The sequence below is a fragment of the Euleptes europaea genome, chromosome 19 (assembly GCF_029931775.1).
Source record: "Euleptes europaea isolate rEulEur1 chromosome 19, rEulEur1.hap1, whole genome shotgun sequence".
Classification (NCBI taxonomy): domain Eukaryota; kingdom Metazoa; phylum Chordata; class Lepidosauria; order Squamata; family Sphaerodactylidae; genus Euleptes; species Euleptes europaea.
In genome coordinates, this window is record NC_079330.1 from 16,434,865 (window position 1) to 16,458,907 (window position 24,043).

At 47.6% G+C, this 24,043-nt stretch overlaps 1 protein-coding gene across 1 annotated transcript in view; it reads left to right on the top strand.

The window, feature by feature from the left end:
• The window catches only part of STX1A (syntaxin 1A), a 65,821-nt gene that overhangs the window by 11,963 nt on the left and 29,815 nt on the right, over positions 1 to 24,043 (top strand). The window contains exons 2-3 of the mRNA XM_056865106.1: positions 15,702 to 15,779; positions 17,384 to 17,483. Coding sequence (XP_056721084.1) covers positions 15,702 to 15,779; positions 17,384 to 17,483 — 178 coding nt within the window. The remainder of the gene's footprint in view (positions 1 to 15,701; positions 15,780 to 17,383; positions 17,484 to 24,043) is intronic.

The following is a 24,043-nucleotide window of genomic DNA, read 5'->3' on the forward strand; positions in this document are numbered from 1 at the left end:
AAACTTTAAATATTTGTTATTGGAAAATGCATATTTAGCAGGTGTTTTACTAAAGATATTGAACAATATTAATGCCAATTTGGGTTTGGGTTAAGAATAAATACTGAAGTATAATGTAAGAAAGGACTTGTTCATTATGGAAGCACCAATGAATATATCTTTAATTTTATCGACCATTGACATTTTTATTCCCGTGAGTGGTTGTGTCTGTAGTGCACTGCTTTGCCCCCGGGGGCCTATAATTACGGGTGCCAACTTCCAGGTACTAGCTGGAGATCTCCTGCTATTGCAACCCATCTCCAGCTAATAGAGATCAGTTCACCTGGGGAAAAATGGCCACTTTGGCAATTGGACTCTATGGCATTGAAGTCCCTCCCCTCCCCAAACCCCGCCCTCCCCAGGCTCCGCTCCCAACCCCCCCCCCACTGGCGAAGACGGACCTGGCAACCCTACCTATAATGCTGTTAAGACGGCCCTGATGAGGGTGTTGCTTCTATTGGCTAAAGAGATACTAGAGCACAATCTCATTGGCCCAATGGACACCTTGGAGACTAGGGAGCGGGCGCCAGCACAAAAGGGCTGCCCCGGGGTACTGGGGCTAATGGCAAAAAGTCGGGAGGTGCCAAGCCAAGTATTGTCCTGCGATGAAGGCAAGCTGTTTCTGAAGAGATGCCCCCTGCAACCACAAAACGAAACCTCTTCTGAAGACAGGGCTGCTGCTACGAATTAGAAGACAGCCAAGATTTGCTTTGGGGAAGAAGAAAATGGATGCAGAGAACCCATCAGCGGGCATCACAGGGTTCACATGAGCCGCGCTGGCATTCCTGGGGAGTCCCCTGAGAGCCCTGCCTCCTTAAGGCCGGTCCCTGCTGCGAGGAGCCAGCAATACCATCTATAGGGTTGCCAACCTCCAGGTAGTAACTGGAGATCTCCTGCTATTACAACTGATCTCCAGCCGATAGAGATCAATTCACCTGTAGAAAATGGCCGCTTTGGTAATTGGACTCTATGGCATTGAAGTCCCTCCCCAAACCCATCCCTCCTCAGGCTCCGCCCCAAAAACCTCCCACTGGTGGCGAAGAGGGACCTGGCAACCCTAACCATCTACATTTTTTACAATGTGGGAAAGAACATAGGGGAGCAGAGAGGCAAAGGACAGCAAGAGATGACATCCATTTACAATCAACAATTACCAAATGATTTACAGGAATATCAAACCGAAGAAGGAGAAAGCATAGCCCACTGGAATATGGTAAAGCAGCAACAACCGAGAAGGGCAGCCGTGGCCTCCAAGACCTGGAATTTCATTTCTGATGCAAAATTGCCGGCGGCATTTTCTTTCTGGGAACAGCAGAAGGATGAGCCAGGCTGCACATCCAGGGAGCCCGGCAGAGACGGGGCCCATAGCCTGTCTTTTCCGTATAGCAGATTTGCAGAGTGGCTCCGGCCGAGCCCATCTGTCATTGCTTTCGGGCCGGCTGTCTTCTGCCTGCGCCCAAAACTGAGCTCCTAAGATCAGGCCGAATCCCAGACGACGGGCTGCGTGAGGGTCAGGAAGGGCCGAGGGGATGGATCCAGACATGCCCCTGCCCTCCCCTCAGGACCTTGCCTGAGCTGCCCAGGCTCTGTTGGCAGGCACGTGTGTGTGTGTATGGGGCACTGCTTTCATCCCTGCTCTATTTAATCACATTTTTATCTCATCCTTCCTCCAAGGAGCTCAGAGCTGTATAAGAAGATTTCCTCCCCTTTGAACGAGCCTCACAACAACCCTGTGAGGTACACATGAACACATGTGTATACATGTGAATCAGACCCTTGGCCCATCAAAGTCAGTATTGTCTACTCAGACCGGCAGTGGCTCTCCAGGGTTTCAGGCAGGGGTCTTTCACATCACCTACTTGCCTAGTCCCTTTAACTGGAGATGCCGGGGATTGAATCTGGGACCTTCTGCATGCCAAACAGATGCTCTACCACTGAGCCACGGCCCCTCCCCTAAATAAGAGGAAAGTTAGGCGGAGTGTTCTGTCCCAAGATTATTCCAGCGAGGTTCATGCTACATGTTTAGGGTTGCCAGGTCCCTCTTCGCCACTGGCAGGAGGTTTTTGGGGTAGAGCCTGAAGAGGGCATGGTTTGGGGAGGGGGGGGACTTCAATGCCATAGAGTCCAATTGCCAAAGCAGCCATTTTCTCCAGGTGAACTGATCTCTATTGGCTGGAGATCAGTCGTAATAGCAGATCTCCAGCTACTACCTGGAGGTTGGCAACCCTACACATGTTACATTTTTTCTGGGTATGTCCTCAGCTTGGCAGACGTGCGCTGGGAGGCTGTGCCTCCAAAACACCCATGGGCTGGGTTGGGATCAGGACAGAAGGGACTTAAGCCCCCTCCCCCCCATCCCATTTTCCTGATTTGACACATCTGGGATGTGCCATTTGCCCTGTTGTGGGCTCCACATAAGTTTCAGAACAGGCTCACGCACATCTGAGAGTGTAAGACTCCCAAAAGACATCTGACAACCCAGCCCAGAAATGTACCAGGAACAGTGTATCGTATGGCTAGTTCCGCATGAGTTGGGACTTAAACCCAAGTCTCACCTGGTCAAAGCTCAACGTTGTAACTTCTACATCACCCTGTCTTTCAAGAACCTTGGTAGCCTCTGCAAAGATCATGTGGCCCTGTAATGAGAGAGTTTTACCAGGAGTTGTTCGAGAGTGGAATCAGCTACCTAGGGAGGTGGTGAGCTCCCCCTCACTGGCAGTCTTTAAGGAGCGGCTGGACAAGCGCTTGTCAGGGATGCTCTAGGCTGATCCTGCATTAAGCAGGGGGATGGACTAGATGCCCTGTATGGCCCCTTCCAACTCTATGATTCTATGTTGAGTGGCATAGGAGGGGAGGGGCCGTGGCTCAGTGGTAGAGCATCAGCTTGGCATGCAGGAGGTCCCAGGTTCAATCCCCGGCATCTCCAGTTAAAGGGACTAGGCGAGGTGATGTGAAAGACCTCTGCCTGAGACCCTGGAGAGCCACTGCCGGTCTGAGTAGACAATACTGACTTTGATGGACCCCACGGTCTGATTCAGTATAAGGCAGCTTCATGTGTGTCCCAGGTTCAATCCCTGGCATCTCCAGTTAAAGGGACAAGGCAGGTAGGTGATGTGAAAGACCCCTGCCTGAGACCCTGGAGAGCTGCTCCCGGCCTGAGTAGGCAACACTGACTTCGATGGACCAAAGGTCTGATTCAATATAAGGCAGCTTCATGTGTTCATGTGGCAATTCCTGGGCAAGGCAAGACAGCTCCGACCATCCGAAAAGGGCCCAGATCCATCGCCCTCATACATTCTGACCTGGGATCCATTCAGTCTTTTCCAAATAGGCAATTCTGATTTCTTCACTGGATTAGACTAGATCCTGTTCCCAACAGCAACTCGCTGACTTTTGGGGGGGGGGGAGAGGGCAAACTCACAGAAAAGGCCAGAATGGGGTGGGGGGTGGCTACCTCCTGTAGTTTGTTTCCAGAACCCACTATTCAGAGGCAGGCTGCCTTTGTACATGGAGGTTCTGTTCTTAGCTAACTCATTTAGGTTTGGGTGCTGGCTGTGGCTACGGTGAGGGAGGGCCGCTGTGGCAGATGCCCGCTTCAGCGCTCAGCTACTTTACCAACAAGCCCTTGAAATCCAAGCTGAAAACCAAAGTCCAAGCAAAAGTTGTAAAAGCTTTCTCTCATGGCTTGCCAGGAGCCTCTTCTGCAGAATCAGCAAGCTCAGCTGGCCCATTAGGTGGCGCATTTCTGCATGATTAGCCAGCTCCCAGCGTTCCTCTAACCAAGCACGAGTCTTTCGGTGTGCCTCCCTTGCAGGGTGGTTGTGCGGATAACTTGGGAATGCCCCATCTATGCCACCTAGGCCATTTATGCAGGGTCAATTTTGATACTCGCTCAAAGCTCTTTTTTAAAATGCAACCTTTAAAATGCCTATTCTCAGTCCCGATGCAAAAGGAGAAATTCCACCTCCCCCCCCACTCGCTTGCTCCTTCGTTCCTTCCATTAGCAACCGCCGTTTGCACAGCTAACTCGCGGCTGTGATTTTGCATGCTTCCTTTGGGGGATTCTTTGGTGTGGGGGCGGAGCAAACACAAAAGGTCGCATTAAAGGGGCTCTTAAGAAATGCGAAGCAGGTATGGCTTCGCAGTCACTTCTTGAATGACAGTTCAGCATGAAAAACCAAAAAAAAAAATGTGGGCCACTTCAGCCTGGAACTCGCTGCTAATTAATAAGCATAAATGGCCCTAGAGTTCCTTGGAAGCAAGGTGGAATGCGCATGTCAAGTCCCAGAGGGTGGCATGCCGATGCTCTTCTTGTCTTTGCGATAGAGCCTGAGGCGGGCACCCAGCCGCATAACTGGGATATCTCCTTTTGCTGCAGTCACCAACAACTAGCTGGTGGGCCTGGGAGTGTTCCTGACTACCGCCTCCTGCGCTGCTTCTGTGCTAGCCAGAGGGACCTATCCAAGGCAACAGGTCAGCTTAATCCTCCTAATCGATAGAAGTTTCAGACTCCTGCGTCCATGAGGTGGGGGAAGAGCACATGCTGAGTGTTTTGGTGGTCCACGATGCGCACAGAGAGGGACTGTGCTTCAGGTGCTGATTTGGCATCCTGTTGCAATTCTGCAGGATTACCTTGTATCTTTCTCCCCCTGCCCCTGGCTAGGTAGGTGCCATTTCCTCTTAGTAGTGATCCAAGGAAGGCCTGGGGCTTTTTCTGTCTTGTGCCACAAGAGTATTAGTCACAGGTATAAGGAATTATGATTTCCCCCGGATGCAGACCAGAGCCATGTGTTGTAGTACAAGGCAGAGTGACTCTGAGCTACCTGGCAATTACCCTCTTTCTCCAGCCAGCGTGGTGTAGTGGTTAAGAACGGTGTTTTGGAGCTGTGGACTCCGATCTGGAGAACCAGGTTTGATTCTCCACTCCTCCACATGAGCGGCGGACACTAATCTGGTGAACCAGGCTGTGTAACCGTGGTCTTGGAATTTTCTTTCCTGACGTTTCGCCAGCAACTGTGGCAGGCATCTTCAGAGTAGTAACACTGAAGGACAGTGTCTCTCAGTGTCAAGGGTGTAGAAAGAGTAATATATAGTCAGAAAGGGGTTGGGTTTGAGCTGAGTATTGTCCTGCAAAAGTATTGTCCTGTAAGTATCAAGATAATGTGCTAATGAGGGTATGGTATGTTAATATGGAACCATTGTATCCTGAAGTGATCTGTTAATGTGTGTAATCCAAAACTAATCTGTATGGCTATTGTTGAATGTTGTCTTTGTCTGGAGGTGTTTCAGGGCAGGAAGCCAAGCCTTATTCATTCTTAAACTCTCCTCTTTTCTGTTAAAGTTGTGCTGATGTTTGTGAATTTCAATGGCTTCTCTGTGCAATCTGACAAAATAGTTGGTAGAATTGTCCAGTCTTTCAGTGTCTTGGAATAAGACCCTGTGTCCTGTTTGTGTCAGTCCATGTTCAGCCACTGCTGATTTCTCAGGTTGGCCAAGTCTGCAGTATCTTTCATGTTCTTTTATCCTTGTTTGTATGCTGCGTTTTGTGGTCCCGATGTAAACTTCTCCACAGCTGCAAGGTATACGATATACTCCTGCAGAGGTGAGGGGGTCTCTTTTGTCTTTTGCTGATCGTAGCATTTGTTGTATTTTCTTGGTGGGTTTAAACACTGTTTGTAGGTTATGTTTTTTCAAAAGTTTCTCCATCCTATCAGTGACTCCTTTAATAAATGGCAAGAATACCTTTCCTATGGGAGACTGTTTTTCTTGAGTTTTCTGATTTTTGTTTGGTTCAATGGCCCTTCTGATTTCATTCTTGGAGTAGCCGTTTGCTAGCAGTGCGTGATTTAGATGGTTAGTTTCTTCCTTGAGAAACTGTGGTTCACAGATCCGTCTTGCACGGTCCATTAATGTTTTGATTATTCCTCTTTTCTGTCGGGGGTGGTGGTTGGAGTTTTTGTGTAAGTAGCGATCTGTGTGAGTTGGTTTCCGGTAGACCTTGTGACCTAACTGAAGGTTTGATTTACGGATGACAAGGGTATCAAGAAATGGGAGTTTACCCTCAATTTCCTTTTCCATGGTAAACTGAATGTTTGGATGGATATTATTAAGATGGTTTAGAAAGTCCATTAATTTTTCTTCACCATGGCTCCAAATGGTAAATGTATCATCTACGAACCTGAACCAGACTGTAGGTTTGTAAGGTGCTGATTCTAATGCTGTCTTTTCAAAATATTCCATGTAAAAGTTTGCTATTACTGGACTGAGTGGACTTCCCATAGCTACTCCATCAATCTGTTCATAAAATTCTTGATCCCATAGGAAATAACTTGTTGTCAAACAATGGTGAAATAAGGCTGTTATATCTTCTGGAAAAATCTGGTTAATCAATGAGATTGTGTCTTTAACTGGAACCTTGGTAAAGAGGGATACAACATCAAAACTGATTAATATATCCTTTGGATTGAGTCTTAACGGACTGATTTTGTTGATGAAGTGAGTTGAATCTTTGATGTAAGAAGTGGTTTTTCCAATGTGGTCCTGTAGGAGGGTGGTCAAATATTTAGCTAATTCGTATGTTGGGGAACCAATGGCACTCACGATGGGTCGGAGTGGAACGGAATCCTTATGAATTTTAGGTAGTCCATATAATCGTGGTGGTTGTGCTTCAGTCTTGCATAGTTTTCTGTGTGTGTCGGGATGAAGAGTGGAATTCTTGATCAGAATGCTAGTTTTCCTGGTAATTTTGCAAGTTGGATCTCGTTTTAGTTTTTTGTATGTGGCAGGGTCCAGAAGTTCCTCAATCTTCTTTTTGTATTCTTCTGTTTTCATGATCACTGTGGCATTGCCTTTGTCAGCTGGTAGAATAATGATTTCTGGATCTGCATTGAGGGTCTTGATGGCGTTTCTCTCCTTGCGTGTTATATTGCTGGTAGGGGGCTTTGCTTTTCGTAGAATTCTTGCTGTCTCTCCTCTTATTTCCTCAGCATCTTCTTCAGGTAGATTACGAATGGCAGATTCTACATTTGCAATGATGTCTTCCACTGGAATTTGGGTGGGAGTGACTGCAAAGTTTCCTCCCTTAGCTAAGATGGAAGTTTCTTCAGGTGAGAGTTGTCGGTCTGTCAGATTGAAGATAATCCGTTTGTTGTCAAGTTTTGGACTGTTCTGTCTTCTTTCCTGTAATTTGTTAAACTTTTGCTTCTGTCTGGAAGTATGGCTGGTTAACCCCTGTTCCATTTTTCTGTAGGTGAGATTATCAATCTTGTCCCAATCATGGCTTCTCATTTTGTGGCTAGTATTGATATGTAAGGAAAACAACTCCTTGTCTGTGGCAGCAAGTTCTCTGCGGGTAGTGTGAATTCTCTCTCGTAAGAGAGCCCGTTCTAGATGGTCATAAATGCGGTTAGCTCGTGAAGTTTTAAAGATTCTTTTACTTGTGAGAAAAGATGGAATGGTTCCAGTGTCTCTGCATCGTAGTAGAAAAGTTAAAGAACAAAGTAGATGTGCTTTCTTGTTCCGAAGTGTTTCCAATCTCCGGGTCTGTTGAAATATTTCCTCCCCGTAGAGGCGTTCAAAATATTGTCGAAGGCTTTCACGGTCAGAGTTCATTGGTTCTTGTAGGTTATCCGACACAATCTCATTGATTAACCAGATTTTTCCAGAAGATATAACAGCCTTATTTCACCATTGTTTGACAACAAGTTATTTCCTATGGGATCAAGAATTTTATGAACAGATTGATGGAGTAGCTATGGGAAGTCCACTCAGTCCAGTAATAGCAAACTTTTACATGGAATATTTTGAAAAGACAGCATTAGAATCAGCACCTTACAAACCTACAGTCTGGTTCAGGTTCGTAGATGATACATTTACCATTTGGAGCCATGGTGAAGAAAAATTAATGGACTTTCTAAACCATCTTAATAATATCCATCCAAACATTCAGTTTACCATGGAAAAGGAAATTGAGGGTAAACTCCCATTTCTTGATACCCTTGTCATCCGTAAATCAAACCTTCAGTTAGGTCACAAGGTCTACCGGAAACCAACTCACACAGATCGCTACTTACACAAAAACTCCAACCACCACCCCCGACAGAAAAGAGGAATAATCAAAACATTAATGGACCGTGCAAGACGGATCTGTGAACCACAGTTTCTCAAGGAAGAAACTAACCATCTAAATCACGCACTGCTAGCAAACGGCTACTCCAAGAATGAAATCAGAAGGGCCATTGAACCAAACAAAAATCAGAAAACTCAAGAAAAACAGTCTCCCATAGGAAAGGTATTCTTGCCATTTATTAAAGGAGTCACTGATAGGATGGAGAAACTTTTGAAAAAACATAACCTACAAACAGTGTTTAAACCCACCAAGAAAATACAACAAATGCTACGATCAGCAAAAGACAAAAGAGACCCCCTCACCTCTGCAGGAGTATATCGTATACCTTGCAGCTGTGGAGAAGTTTACATCGGGACCACAAAACGCAGCATACAAACAAGGATAAAAGAACATGAAAGATACTGCAGACTTGGCCAACCTGAGAAATCAGCAGTGGCTGAACATGGACTGACACAAACAGGACACAGGGTCTTATTCCAAGACACTGAAAGACTGGACAATTCTACCAACTATTTTGTCAGATTGCACAGAGAAGCCATTGAAATTCACAAACATCAGCACAACTTTAACAGAAAAGAGGAGAGTTTAAGAATGAATAAGGCTTGGCTTCCTGCCCTGAAACACCTCCAGACAAAGACAACATTCAACAATAGCCATACAGATTAGTTTTGGATTACACACATTAACAGATCACTTCAGGATACAATGGTTCCATATTAACATACCATACCCTCATTAGCACATTATCTTGATACTTACAGGACAATACTTTTGCAGGACAATACTCAGCTCAAACCCAACCCCTTTCTGACTATATATTACTCTTTCTACACCCTTGACACTGAGAGACACTGTCCTTCAGTGTTACTACTCTGAAGATGCCTGCCACAGTTGCTGGCGAAACGTCAGGAAAGAAAATTCCAAGACCACGGTTACACAGCCCGGATAACCTACAAGAACCAATGAACTCTGACCGTGAAAGCCTTCGACAATATTCTGGTGAACCAGGTTGGTTTCCCCACTCCTCCACATGAAGCCAGCTGGGTGACCTTGGGCTAGTCACTCTCTCTCAGCCTCACCTACCTCACAGGGTGTCAGTTGTGGGGAGGGGAAGGGAAGGTGATTGTAAGCCGGTTGATTCTTCCTTATGCGGTAGGGCGAAAACGCATGGGAGGTTTTGCCTTGGATTTGCCGCTCTCTTAATGCACATTTTCCCCATCTGAATTCTCCAAACTCTGCTTGGAGGCTTATTGTTGAGTTTTGAGAATTTGATGAGGAAAATGTGCATTTAGAGAGTGGCAAATCCAAAGCAATACCTCCCATGCATTTTCGCCCATAGAGAAAGTCGGCATATAAAAACCAACTCTTCTTCCTCCTCTTCCTCCTCGTTGCCATGGCCAAGTTTCTCTATCAGCCAGTTCTGAGTTTAGGGGATTGGGTTTCCGGCTTTGAATTGCTTCCTTGGCTCAAATAAACCCCTGCTGGGTCCCCTTTGCTTTTAGATTCTGTTCAGTGGACCCCAATGCTTCTAGGAATCTTTGCGTGGCTGTCGAAAATCGAAGGCCCTCAGGTGCAGCCGGGTCCGTCGACCGTGCGCGCTGTTCTTTCACTGCCAGAACGAAATGACGTATCAGCTGGCAGGAACCCAGCGCTGGTGCCTCTTGGCAAGGAGGTTCTCCCACCCATGGTCTTGTTTCCCGGGTGCCTGACGGAGGCCCTGGCAGCTGCGGGCGGCGAAAACAATAGCTGATAAAACGGGCACAATAAAAGAAAGGAGTAACCAAGGTGGGGGGAGTAAGGAAGAGAGCAGGTTTGTTTCTGACAGCAGCCGGGGCGAAAAGCAGGGCCCCTCACTCACACACACACCCCTCCAGGTGGCAAAGGGGTCAGGAGGCTTTTAAATTTTTTAAAACAGCTTTTAAATTTTTCTCCATGGGATTCTTCCATTTATTTTGCAGCTTCTGCTTTTCTTCCTGGCATGCAATCTGATATCAGCCAGCCACACTCTGAACCCAACAAAGTCAGCTAAATATCCTACAGACTGCCCTATGGGGTACAGACAAAAGGGTCTTAATAGTACAGCCTGAAAGAGGCATTTTTTCTCTCCCCCTCCCACTATTTTTTTTTTTTTTTTTTTTACATCCAGTCTAAATGAAGCATTTTGGAGAACTCAAAAGATGGCAAACTGTTTTGTGTCTTTTTGGTGTAGGGTTGCCAGGTGCCTCTTCTCCACTGGCGGGAAGTTCTTGGGATGGAGCCTGTTAAGGGCGGGGTTTGGGGAGGGGAGGGACTTCAATGCCATCGAGTCCAATTGCCAAAGCGGCCATTTTTCTCCAGGTGAACTGATCTCTATCGGCTGGAGATCAGTTGTAATACCAGGAGATCTCCAGCTAGTACCTGGAGGTTGGCAACCCTATTTTGGTGGGTCCTCATAAAAGGTGTTAATATGGCTTTTCAAAACATTTTGGGTGAGGGGCTGTGGCCCAGGGGTTATGGTTGCCAACCCCCAGGTGGTGGCTGGAGATCTCCCAATATTACAACTGATCTCCAAGCGACAGAGATCAGTTCAACTGGAGAAAATGGCCGCTTTGGAAGGTGGACTCTAAGGCATTATACCCCATTGAAGTCCCTCCCCTCCCCAAACCCCGCCCTCCTCTGGCTCCACCCTGTAAATCTCCTGAAATTTCCCAACCCGGAGCTGGAAACTCTATCAGTAGTAGAGCATCTGCTTGGTGTGCAGAAGGTCCCAGTTTCAATCCCCAGCGTCTCCAGTTAGCAGGATCAGGTAGGAGGTGATCCTAAAGAGCTCTGCCTGAGACCCTGGACAGCTGCAGCCAGTCGGAGTAAACAATACGGACCTTGATAGACCAATAGTCTGACTCAGCGTAAAGCAGCTTCAGGTGTTCAATTTTGCTTTGGACTGATATGGCCGCATCTCAACTGTGTACTCCATAATGTGTAAAGAATCCTGAACTCCTGTTATGGATTTGCGGCAAGGATCTCTAAGACGTTGACATTTGAAGTGCTTTGACTTTCAACTAGTAAAGAAATGTCAAGCATTCCTTTTTGACATTTCTTTACTTGGTGTGCAGAAGGTCCCAGTTTCAATCCCCAGCATCTCCAGTTAGCAGGATCAGCAGGTGATCCGAAAGAGCCCTGGAGAGCTGCTGCCAGTGAGTAGACAATACGGACCTTGATAGACCAATAGTCTGACTCAGCGTAAAGCAGCAGCTTCATGTGTTCAGTTTTGCTTTGGACTGACATGGCCACATCCCAACTGTGTACTCCATAATGTGTAAAGAATCCTGAACTCCTGTTATGGATTTGCGGCGAGGATCTCCAAGACGTTGACATTTGCAGTGCTTTGACTTTCAACTAGTAAAGAAATGTCAAGCATTCCTTTTTGACATTTCTTTACTTGGTGTGCAGAAGGTCCCAGTTTCAATCCCCAGCATCTCCAGTTACCAGGATCGGCAGGTGATCCGAAAGAGCTCTGCCTGGAGAGCTGCTGCCAGTCTGAGTAGACAATACGGACCTTGATAGACCAATAGTCTGACTCAGTGTAAAGTAGCTTCATGTGTTCAATTTTGCTTTGGACTGACATGGCCGCATCCCATCTGTGTACTCCATAATGTGTAAAGAATCCTGAACTCCTGTTATGGATTGGCGGTGAGGATCTCTAAGACGTTGACATTTGAAGTGTTTTGACATTCAACAAGTAAAGAAATGTCAAGCTTGGCTATTCCATCTTGTTGACACGTTAGAAAAGCATCCTGACCTCTGAATCGGCAGCCAAACTGCAACCTCTCTGGGGGTTCCACTTCTGCACCTCCCCTTTCCCACGTGAGCTTTTTCCTTTGGCATACACGAGTTTTCCTTGGAGCTCATTTCCATCCGTGGCCTTGACCATACTGACCCAAGAATGGGGGAAGGGCTGTGGCTCAGTTTGTAGAGTATCTGCTTGTCATGCTGAAGATCCCAGGTTCAATCCCCGGCATCTCCAGTTAAAGGGACTAGGCAGGTAGGTGATGTGAAAGACCTCTGCCTGAGACCCTGGAGAGCCGCTACCGGTCTGAGTAGACAATACTGACTTTGATGGAACGATGGTCTGATTCAGTATAAGGCAGCTTCATGTGTTCATGTGTTCAAATTATGCATTTTGGGGAGGGGCTGTGGCTCAGTGGTAGAGCATCTGCTTGGCATGCAGAAGGTCCCAGGTTCAATCCCCAGTATCTCCAGTTAAAGGGACTAGGCAAGTAGGTGATGTGAAAGACCCCTGCCTGAGACCCTGGAGAGCCACTGAGTAGATAATACCGACTTTGATGGACCGATGGTCTGATTCAGTGTGAGGCAACTTCATGTGTTCATGAGCATATGTCCTGGATGCAGGAGGAGGGTCTTCGCTTGGTGACCACATCAGCCCCGTCAAAGCAAGAAACTGACCACTGTACCTGTCAGCTGTGATCCAGAGTCGCTGTGATGTAAGGTGGCCTGCCCTGGAATGATCCCTTTCTGCAGGGACAAAGAAAGCCAGCGAGAATCACGGACAAGAAGGGCATGCGAGACGGGAGGCGGTGCCCTGTGCCGTTTTGTGTTCTCCCTTGAGCTACGTGACTGCGTGGAGATGCGAGCACAGATCTCGCCGGCTGCCGCGCCACACAGGCCTGCGGGAGTCGCAAGCCTGTTCCATCTCACAAGAAGAGACAGGCCGGGCCACGTCTCCCTAGGCTACATCACGCTCCCGTTGGGTCCCCCAGAGCTCCAAGTCTAGGTGCAACGACTCTGCTAGTCTCCTTTTAATGCTGCATTTTCAAGATGGAACTGACTCTTGGCCTGAATGACCTGCCATTGAGCTTGCACGCTGGCTAGTTGAGCAGCGCTCCCCCACCGAATTAAAATAGGAGGCCTTATTTAACCCCTATGTGTCATAGAAGTTTAGCTTTTAATACCAAAAGCGGACACTGGTAAGGATCTTTGTGATTTAAAGAGAGAGAGAGAGGAGGAGGAGAAAAAGAAGAGTTGTTTTTTATATGCCGACTTTCTCTACCACTTAAGGGAGACTCAAACCGGCCTACAATCGCCTTCCCTTCCCCTCCCCACAACAGACACCCTGTGAGGTAGGTGAGGCTGAGAGAGAATGACTTGCCCAAGGTCACCCAGCTGGCTTTGTGTGTAGGAGCAGGGAAACAAATCCAGTTCACCAGATTAGCCTCCGCCGCTCAGGTGGAGGAGTGGGGAATCAAACCCGGTTCTCCAGATCAGAGTCCACCGCTCCAAACCACCACTCTTAACCACTACACTAAGCAGCAGAAAAATTCAAACCAGGACAGCAGTATTACGGGAGGTTGATTTTAACTTCGCCCCTGTGCCATTTCCCAGTGCAAATCACCCCAATGGTGGAAAACATATAGGTATCTGTATATTTTCTTGCTCTGGGGCAACAAGCAATTCCAGGGTCCGTGTATGTATCATTGAGGATGGGGAAATGGCATTGAGGGAGGGCTGGCCCCCAGAATCATCTTTATTCTCTCTGCATTTGCTTTAGCCCTTTAAAAAACAACAACCAAGACTCTTATCACAGATCATGCCTAGTTTGGCCCTTAAAATGCACAAGTCCTGCCTGTTCTCAGAGGAGCCTACCTGCTTGCATTTGCACGAGTCACCGTTCTGCTGCATCTCTGTCTGCATTGGGTGTGGCTGAAGGGTCCATTCACTCCTGAGGCAGGGAGGAGGCAGAATTACCAGATTCCATAGAAGTTAGCTGAAAGAAGCTAGGGCAGAGCAGTGACTCATGCAGGGATGTGGCAGGCAATTTCATCTGTAGGTGGAGGCTTTAGCCTTGTGGGAGCCTTGAATTCTTTCTCCTTCCTAAGGTTCTACCTAAGGTTTCTGTTCCTAAGGTTTCTGTTGCTCCATAAGGGCGGACCAGAACCAACAGGTTGAAATTATATCAAAAGAGTTTCCGTCTAGACATTAGGAAGAATTTTCTAACAGTTAGAGTGGTTCCTCAGTGGAACAGGCTTCCTTGGGAGGTGGTAAGCTCTCCTTACCTGGAGGTTTTTAAGAAGAGGCTAGATGGCCATCTGTCAGCAATGCTGATTCTATGACCTTAGGCAGATGATGAGAGGGAGGGCACCTTGGCCATCTTCTGGGCATGGAGTAGGGGTCATTGGGGGTGTGTGTGGGGAGGTAATTTGGAATTTCCTGCATTGTGCAGGGGGTTGGACTAGATGACCCTGGTGGTGCCTTCCAACTCTATGATTCTATGGTTCTGCAAAGCATGCTCCAATCTGCCCCCTCCCTCCATCCCTATGCATGTGCCTCCTACAAGTCCACTGTGGTGTTGCGTCTACAATTCATTTTGCTGGAGTGAGTTAACTGATGAAGGCTGGCACCTGCCTTGGTTAACTACTGTCAGAATTCCTTTTAGTCCCTTCCTCTACACTCCTTGTTGCTCTGAACTTTGGCTGTTACCGCACTAGGTATTCCCACTGATGTATTAAGAGTTTGAAACTGTTATAAAAAATACTGTTCGCACTTTGTTTGGCCCCTTTAGCTGTGAAGACGTCTTCCAACCATTTTTTAGCCGTGGCATCCAAAAACCCTTTTAAAGCGATTTTTTAATAACATTTTCAAACTCTGAATACATCGCTGGGGATACCTAGTGCGGTAACAGGCCAAAGTCAGTTTCCTCTGTTGACAAGGTGAAATTGACAAGATAAGCAAGCTGAGATTGACAAGATATGCAAGGTAAAATGGACAAGATACTCTTTTTAAATCGTCACTGGTGGTTCAGGAGCTAGTGAGGGGTGAGAGCCTAGGTCATGGATCACTAAGACTGGGGAGTTCAGGGTTCAAATTCTCACACAGCTGTGAAGCTCACTGGGTGAGAACTTGGACCAGTCAGCCCCCCCCTTAAGGCTAATAATCTACCTTGCAGGATTGTTGTGGAGATAAAATGGAGATGGGAAGAAACATGTACCTCTGGAAGAACTAGGTCTTTGATGGAAGGACAAGAAAGAAATGTAATAGAATAACAGATGTTTTAAAGTCTGTGTTCTCCCTAGGGAAAAAATTGTGAAAATGTCTTGGGTGTATTGTCTGGGAGTGGGGGCTTTGTGTGAAGATTCTGATACAGCAGAGAATGAATGGATTAAAGTCACAGAGAACTTTTAAAAGGCAACTAAAGCATTCCGGTTATGAGGTGGGGGGGGATTTTTTTTACCATAACAACAATGCACAATAAACTAAATCTAATTTAAAAAACAACACCCAACCGCCACCAAATTCTCCTTTAAAAAGCAGTAACACGCAGAGTAAACTTGGGCCTACCATAAAACTCAAGACAAAGCATTAAAAAATGTAATGTTAGAGCTATGGTGATGACACAGGCACTGTGCAATAGATGCCTGCCAGGACGCCGTAGAACCGTCACTCCTCCCAGGATATTGTTTGGTTTCCTTTCCTTCAGTGCTCTTCAGGTGCCTTCAGATTTTTGAGCATGGTTTTAGAAATGGTGTCGCTTGTGTTGCAGGCGAAGGACAGTGACGACGACGATGAAGTCGCTGTTGGAGTGGATCGGGACCGCTTCATGGACCATTTTTTCGAACAGGTGAGCGATCCCCTTTCCAACTACAATACACGCCTGAGAGCAAGGCTTCCCCTCTTGCTGATATTCGAAGAGCTGGCTGCCTGTTGCAGCGAGTTGCAGCGAGTTGGCAGCATTACGATTGGCTGGTCTGGTGGCCTAACTGCCCAGCCTGAAATTGCCACCAGTCGAATGCTGGCAAGCAGTGAAGGCATGGCCTCGTAGTCAGACCATTGATTTACCAAGGTCAGTATTGTCTACTCTGACTGGCAGCAGCTCTCCAGGGTATCAGGTGCTGGTTTTCAGATCACCTATAATGTGTAAATCGTTTTTGTAAATTGGAGATGCTGGGGATTGAACTTTGGGTCTTCTGAAGGACAAGCAGATGCTCTACCGATGAACCGTGTCCCTGCCATTTTGACTAGGAAGGACTACCACTGGGCCTGCTCTTGAAGGAGAAAGGCTTATGAAATTGTGCATAGGAGTTTATAAGACATGATAGGGGTTTACAAAATTAAGGATTGGGTGGAGAAAAGAAGCAAACAGAAGCTTAACTCCTTCTCAGATAATACTAGAACTTGGGTGTTCAATAAAGCTAACGGGCTGTGGATTCAGAAGAGAGAAAAAAAGAAGCTGTCCTGCACCCAACGTAGAAGAAGAAGAGTTGTTTTTTATATGCCGACTTTCTGTACCCCTTAAGGGAGAATCAAACCGATTTACAATCACCTTCCCTTCCCCTCCCCATAACAGACACCCTGTGAGGGAGGTGGGGCTGAGAGAGCTCTAAGAGAGCTGTGACTTGCCCAAGGTCACCCAGCTGGCTTCATGTGGAGGAGTGGTGAAAACAACCCAGTTTACCAGATTAGAGTCCGCTGCTCATGTGGAGGAGTGGGGAATCAAATCCAGTTCTCCAGATTTGAGTCTACCACTCCAAACCACCGCTCTTAACCACTACACCATGCTAGCTCTCCCACGTACAATTAAGTTGGGGAATGCACTATCACAAGATGTTGTGGTGACTACTTGCTTAGATGGCTTTAGAAGGAAATTGATGGAGGGCAGGTCCATCGATAGGTAACAGCTACAATGACAGAATAGAACCTCCATGTTCAGAGACAGTGTACCTCATGATGCCAGTTGTTCTAGAGACAGCAACAGGGAGAGGGGCTTTGGCCTCTGTGCCCTGCTTATAGGCATCCCAGGGGGCATTTGGTTGGCTACTGTGTGAAACAGGATACTGGATTAGATTCCCCTTTGGTCAGATCCAGCAGGGCCGTTTTTAAAGCAGGATGCTGGAAGGAGCTGTCCAAAATGAGCCAAGTTGTCCCAAGCCAGCCCGGACTGGTCACAGTGATTGGCTTCGCTCCCTGCAGAAGATACTTTACCACGGAGTTCATTTTGTACCTGTTGGACTTGATTTAACTTTACCTCTCATGTGGGATTGGGTTGGCGCATTTGCGTTTATTCTGTGTCCTTCATTATAGGTATATTTGACCCTTATATTGTCATTATGAACGTTTTTGTCAATATAGATTGCTAAGTTTGCATATCCTGGTGTTGTTTTGTTCGGTTTTCACTGGAAAAGCGGCAGGTGCTCTGCTCACTTCCGGCCTCTTTTGTTTTCCCAGGTGGAAGAGATCCGGGGCTTCATAGACAAGATCGCCGAGAACGTCGAAGAGGTGAAGCGAAAGCACAGCGCCATCCTGGCAGCCCCCAACCCGGACGAGAGTAAGTTAAGGCCATCTTGCATTCTTCGACACATCTGACTGGGGAACGCACGTTGGCCAAGGGAAGGGAATCCACCGTGGCTCGCACTCGGATACTTGCCACAGGAAAACATGGGAGAGCAGTGGCATTTAGTGAGCTAGTTGGTGGAAAGGCAGTGGGCCTGTTATGTAAGCAGGCAACCCAGAATCCTCTGCCAGGCACAAGGGTGCCCACGTGGTGTTTCGGTGATGCCACCAAGGTTGGAGCAAGGGGCGGCTACCAGCCTGCTCCCAGCCCACGCGGCCTCCGAGGTTTTCTGTCTGCCTTGGCCAAAAGCCCCATTCTGCTTTCTGCAGGATCCTGAGCGGGGCTTCCTTTTTCTGGCATCGTCCCCCCCGTACGGATCTCTGCAACTGTTTAACCTCCATTGTGGCTGGCTTCTGATTTCCTCTGCTGCTCCCCTCCCAAACAATAGAGCATTCTCTCCAGCGGCAAGAGCCCGCGTCGGGTAAATATCAATTAACTCCCTCGCCTGATTCATACAAACGCACTTAAAAAGCAAACTGCTCTGTAATTATCTGTGCCTGAATTTAGACGGGAGGGTTAGGGGTGCTCCTGCCTGTCTGGCAGCGTCAAGCCGACAGCGCTGCTCGGAGTGGAAAACCAGAAAGCCGGGCAGAGCGTGGAGTGCCCAAGCCTCCCTCCCCCTCCGTCCTCCCACCCCTGCCAGAGCGAATCCAGTTAGGCACGCAATGCACCCAGTTGTGCCAGGGAGGGGGAGGAGCGAGGATGCATTTAGGGGCAGCAGGGATGCCCATGTGTTTGGAGGAGGGTACCAGAGTAAGCCTCCATGCTGGAGGAGCTCACCAAAGGCACCCTGCAGAGTGTGGGGGATGCTTTGGAATCAGTAATGCCTCGACCGCCCCCGTATGGATGTGTGGATGTGAGCCAGCATGGTGTAGTGGTTAAGAGCAGTAGTGTGGAGTGGTGGACTCTGATCTAAAGAACTAGATTTGATTCCCCACTCCTCCACATGAGCAGCAGACATTATCTGGTGAACCAGGTTGGTTTCCCCACTCTGCCACATGAAGTTTTTCTCCCTCTCCCATAATACTAGAACGCGGGGTCATCTGCTGAAGCTGGAGGGTGAGAGATTCAAAACAGATAAAAGGAAGTATTTTTTCACACAACGCATAGTTAAATTGTGGAACTCCCTGCCCCAAAATGTGGTGATGGCTGCTAACTTGGAAGGCTTTAAGAGGGGAGTGGACACGTTCATGAGAGGGGTATTCATGGCTACTAGTAAAAATGGATGCTAGTCATGATGCATACCTATTCTCTCCAGGATCAGAGGAGCATGCCTATTATCTTGGGTGCTGTGGAACACAGGCAGGATGGTGCTGCTGCAGTCGTCTTGTTTGGGGGCTTCCTAGAGGCTCCTGGTTGGCCACTGTGTGAGCAGACTGCTGGACTAGCTGGGCCTTGGTCTGATCCAGCAGGGCTTTTCTTATGTTCTTATGTTCTTAAGCCAGCTGGGTGACCTTGGGCTAGTCACAGCTTTCTTAGAGCTCTCTCAGCCCTCCCTCCCTCCAAAGGTGTCTGTTGTGCGGAGAGGAAGGGAAGGTGATTGTAAGCCGGTTTGATTCTTCCTTAAGTGGTAGAAAAAGTCAGCATATAAAAGCCAACTCTTCTGCCGTTTATACATGGGAGGTTTTGCCTTGGATTTGCCGCTCTCTAGATGCGCATTTCCCCCATCCGAACTCTCAAAATTCAAAAATAAGTCCCCATGCAGAATTTGGAGAATTTGGATGGGGGAAATGTGCAATAGAGAGCAGCAAATCCAAGGCAAAACCCCACATGTACAAATGGCCTTCTTCTTCTTCTTTTAACTGAATTGGACTCGACTGGTGAAAGGAAGGTTTTGCTGCTGTTTTGTAAAAAAGAAAAGAAAAAAGGTGCGCATGTGAACAAAATTCAGGGCCTCCACAATGTCTGTGTCACGCTGGGACTTTCAGCACCAATAGCTAGACCAAGACAAGGAGCAGGGGTTGACTTATCCTGGGGCCTTGTGGTTGACGGCAGGGAGATGGAGCCAAGCCAAAGGGGTGAAAGCCCAGAACCCCTTGGGCCGAAGTGACGGCCCTGTTCGTCAGGCAAGCTTATTTTGTTTGCGCTGCATTATTTTCGAATGTTCAAGAGGGCGTTTTTATAACGGGGATGGGGTTGTAGCAAATAGAATTGGGCAGGAGGGCCCTTTCCTAAAGGGAATACGGTCGTATGTATTTTCTTGTTTGTACTGCACCGGTTTTTTAAAGCCAATTACTGCTCTGTTTCCATTATTCCACTGTTTCCCTAACTTTGTAGCCTGCTTGACAAACAATTTGTAAGAAAGTAAAATAAAATAAATCAAAAGGGCCAGCCATGGCCGGTCCAGAGCCCTCCTCCCACCAACCAAGCCCTTTTTACTCCCAGTTTACTAGGCTAGCTCCCACCTGCGGACAGTGGCAAGGCTCCTGGTGTGAGCCCCAGAGCCCCACATTCTTTCTCTGGCTTTGCATCTGTTTCTGCCACTTTGGGGTCTGACTTGTGTGGGGCGATGAGCTGGGGCTTAGCAAGCGGCTTTCTTGTCTCCAGAACTGGGGGGAGAGGAGGAGAGGGACTAGATCAGGGTTGCCAACCTCCAGGTAATATCTGGAGTAGGTTTGCCAGGTCCCTCTTCACCACTGGCGGGAGGTTTTTGGGGCGGAGCCTGGGGAGGGGCTTCAATGCCATAGAGTCCAATAGCCCAAGCGGCCGTTTTCTCCAGGTGAACTGCTTTCTATAGGCTGGAGAGCAGTTGTAATAGCAGGAGATCTCCAGCCAGTACCTGGAGGTTGGCAACCCTAAGCTGGAGATCCCCTGCTAATACAACTGATCTCCAACCGATAGTTCACCTGGAAAAAATAGCCGCTCTGGCCATTGGACTCTATGGCATTGAAGTCCTCCCCCTCCCCAAACCCTGCCTTCCTTATGCTCCACCCCAAAAACCTCCCACCGGTAGTGAAGAAGGACTTGGCAACCCTGGGCAAGATGGATGTGCTGGCTCCGACGCCTGGCCCGCTGCCCTCATTTTCGATGCCTACAGTCCTGCTGGAGTCCTGTATGGATGCCAGCAATTCCTCTGCCGGCTGCCCACTTTGCAGCTTGCTGGCTGAAAGCCTCCCACCCTCCCTCTCTCCTTCCCTTTCTCCTTCTCCAAGTTTGTCCTCCCACAGAGTTTCCTCCCAGGCTTTCTGCTGCCTTGTCACCAGCAGGGTCTGTTTTCCCCCCTTTCTCCCCACGACCCCTCGATCCTGAGACTCATTTGGTGGGGGCCTTGTGACATAATGGGCTGGGGGGTGCCTGGTGATGGCACGTTGAACAGCTTTATTAAATAATGGTACTTCCGCACACCACTAGGGATGCGCCACGTGGTACCTGTGTGTAGTCACAATAATGTGTCTTTGAACAGACTGGATGTTTACCAGATGACAAGATAAAAACACCATGGACAGTGTATGTGTGTAAAGTGCTGTCAAGTCATAGCTGACTTATGGTGACCCCTTATAGGGTTTTCTGGGCAAGAGACTGCGGGTGCTTTCACACCCCCTGAATAATGCACTTTCAATCCACTTTCAATGCACTTTAGCAATCATTTACAAGTGGATTTTGCCGATTCACACAGTAAAATCCAGCTGCCTCTGCATAGCAACCATCCCTTGGTGGTCTCCCATCCAAATACTAACTAGGGCTGACCCTGCTTGGCTTCCGAGATCTGACGAGATCAGGCTATACCACTGCTGCCTTCCCTCCAAACATGGACATTAGCTATGTGCTAAACAAAGTATTCTTGAGCTTTTAGTGGCAATGATTGCCTCCCCTTTCCAGTTATATGTGCCATAGTTGCCACAAGCGGGTACGGATAGAAGAAGCCATCGATCTGCAACGTAGGCAGATGCCGTCAGCATCCCATTATCCAAGCAAAAGGGACTTTCTTATGGCGGCACTAAGAATCTTTTGTTGATCAGTGCAGCCTAAACAGAGTCACACCCTTCTATGCCCATTCAGTGAACTCAGAAGGGTGTAACTCTGTTAAGGATTGCACTACAAGCGCACCTACATTCTGTTCTTAAGAGATGTTGCAGGGAAGAAGGCTGTGGGGTAGGGTTCAAAACTATGCTGGGAAAACTCGGGCGAGAGAGACAGGACTTAGGCCATTTATGCATGGGAGGTTTTGTCTTGGATAAGTTGGATTTGCCACACTCCAGATGCACATTTTTCCCATCCGAATTCTCAGAACTCAAAAATAAGCCCCCATGCAGAGTTTTGAGAATTCAGATGGGGGAAATGTGCATCTAGAGAACAGCAAATCCAAGGCAAAATTTCCAATGCATAAGTGGCCTTAATCAGCACCTCAAAGGGGAGAGTCCTAAATTATCCCTGCTTGCAAATCTCTCTCTCTCTCCTAGAAATTATCCCCTAACACCAGGTAGGTGTTAGCTGTGGCTACTCGGTAGTAAGAGAAAAAACGCCCTGCATGCACGCAAAAGATTTGCAATCTCAACACTGAGAGAAGGGATTATTCTTGGCTCAGATTTATTTAGATCTTCCCAAAGACCTTGCTTTTTGTAGGAAGAGATAGATGTTGGGGATTAAGACTGCTTGGATAATATGCCCCTTTAGGCCTTTGGCCCGGTGAGGAATTCCCCTTTCCCCCCTTTTTTTTGCAGAGAGAGGCTCTGGAGTTCAGACTGGCCGGAGCAGTTTGCCTCTTCATTCCTTTAGCCCTAATGCTAGTTTTTATGGAGAGGCTGAGAACAAGCGCTTGATAGTGGTTATTCATTTGTGAGTAAAAAGTATTCTGCCCATGCTCAGAGAGGCATGCATGCATTCATTCACACAGGCAAGGGGGTTTGCAATTAATTCAAAAAACCATTTAGCAGGCTGAGTGAAACTGGTGCATTAACTTTTCTGCTTCCCTCTTCTAGTACTGAGGCAAATCTCCCAATGCAAACAGAGGAGGCAACCCCAAAAGAGTATAAATCTCTCTCCAGTTTTCTACATGATGTTCTCACTTGACATTGCAGGCATTAAAAGAGGACAGAAATGGCTGTATAATGCCACAGTTTCTTCTAACTCTGTTTCTTCACTTTTAACAACACTGCAAAATTCAGAACAGGCAATTTGAAGGGGGAAAAATAAATACTTAACTGAGACTTTTGTGGTTCCTGTCTGTGTAGGCCCAGAATTGTCCTGGCTCAAATTTGAAGACTTATGTAGATTAACCACTCAGATCTGGCTGCAAAATGAAGCTGTTTTCCCTCTCACTTTACAAAGCCTGCTTATACTGAAGCCTTATGGGCTACCATATTAAAGAGCCAGTACACAATGGAACCAAACCATACAGGAGTAAAGGGGGGGGGGAAAGAAACATGTGAATAAATTTGGCTGGGAAAGAGTTAACTGGCTGAACTTGCAGTTTTCAGCTCACATTCCTTCCAAGCAATCCAGACATTGCCCCTTATGTCTCTGCATTGGAAAGGGCTGGAGACGTATCAAAGCTAGGGATTTGGAGTTGAGGCATTTTGTTGGGGGAATGCCCTACTCTGTAGCTCTGGAGATATTAGCAAGATTCGAACAGGAAACTTCCTGCCCAGAAGATGGCAAAAACAAAAACACCACCCTCCAGGATCTCTGGCCAATCTGGCCTGGAGGAAAATTGCTTCCTGACCCCAAAGTGGCAATCGGCATTTCCCTGGGCATGCAAGAAAGGGCCACGAGAGCCAAACACTGACGCAACCCTTCCTGCCCTCCCTCTCACGATCTGCCTACATTCACAGAATCAACATTGCTGTCAGATGGCCATCTAGCCTCTGCTTAAGAACCTCCAAAGAAGGAGAGCCTTCAACGATTATTGAAGAATATGATATTTGTGAGAAAAATAATAAAAAATATTAAAAAAAAAAAAAAAAGTAATAGCAGGCGCTCTCCAGCTAGTAACTAGAGGCTGGCAACCCTACCCCTAAACAATCTTGGGCATCCAGAATATTCTTCCCCTCTCCCCCACCAGCACCTAATGTTCAAGAGTTGTAAGAAACAGGTATGCGTCTGATAAAGTGGATTTGGGCCTGTAAAATTTTATGCCACAATAAATCTGTGTGAAGTTGTTTAAGGAATAGGCCATTTGACTGGGAGATTGGTTTCCTCCCCCCACCCCATCTTCCCTCCAACTAATCACACCCTGGTGAGCTTGCATCTGTTGCGAGAGATGCTTCAGCCCTCCCGACTGGAGCCCCCATCAATCTTGAGCTCTCCAAGTCCTGCCGCCCACCTGCTTAATAGATTTCTCGGTTTTCAGGGCTTTGGGGTTTTATTAGTGCGAAAGCCAGGCCAAGCACGGCAAGGCTAATTTCCCCGGATTGGGTTGGGGTCTTATTAGCCCAACAAGGGCACCGGTCCCCCCACCCCCAGCCGCCCCGGCATTGCTTGCAAAACAAATTGGCCTCTGGAGATGTTTTTGTGTTTGAAAACCTAAGGATTTATTATTATTATTAGGCAGGGAA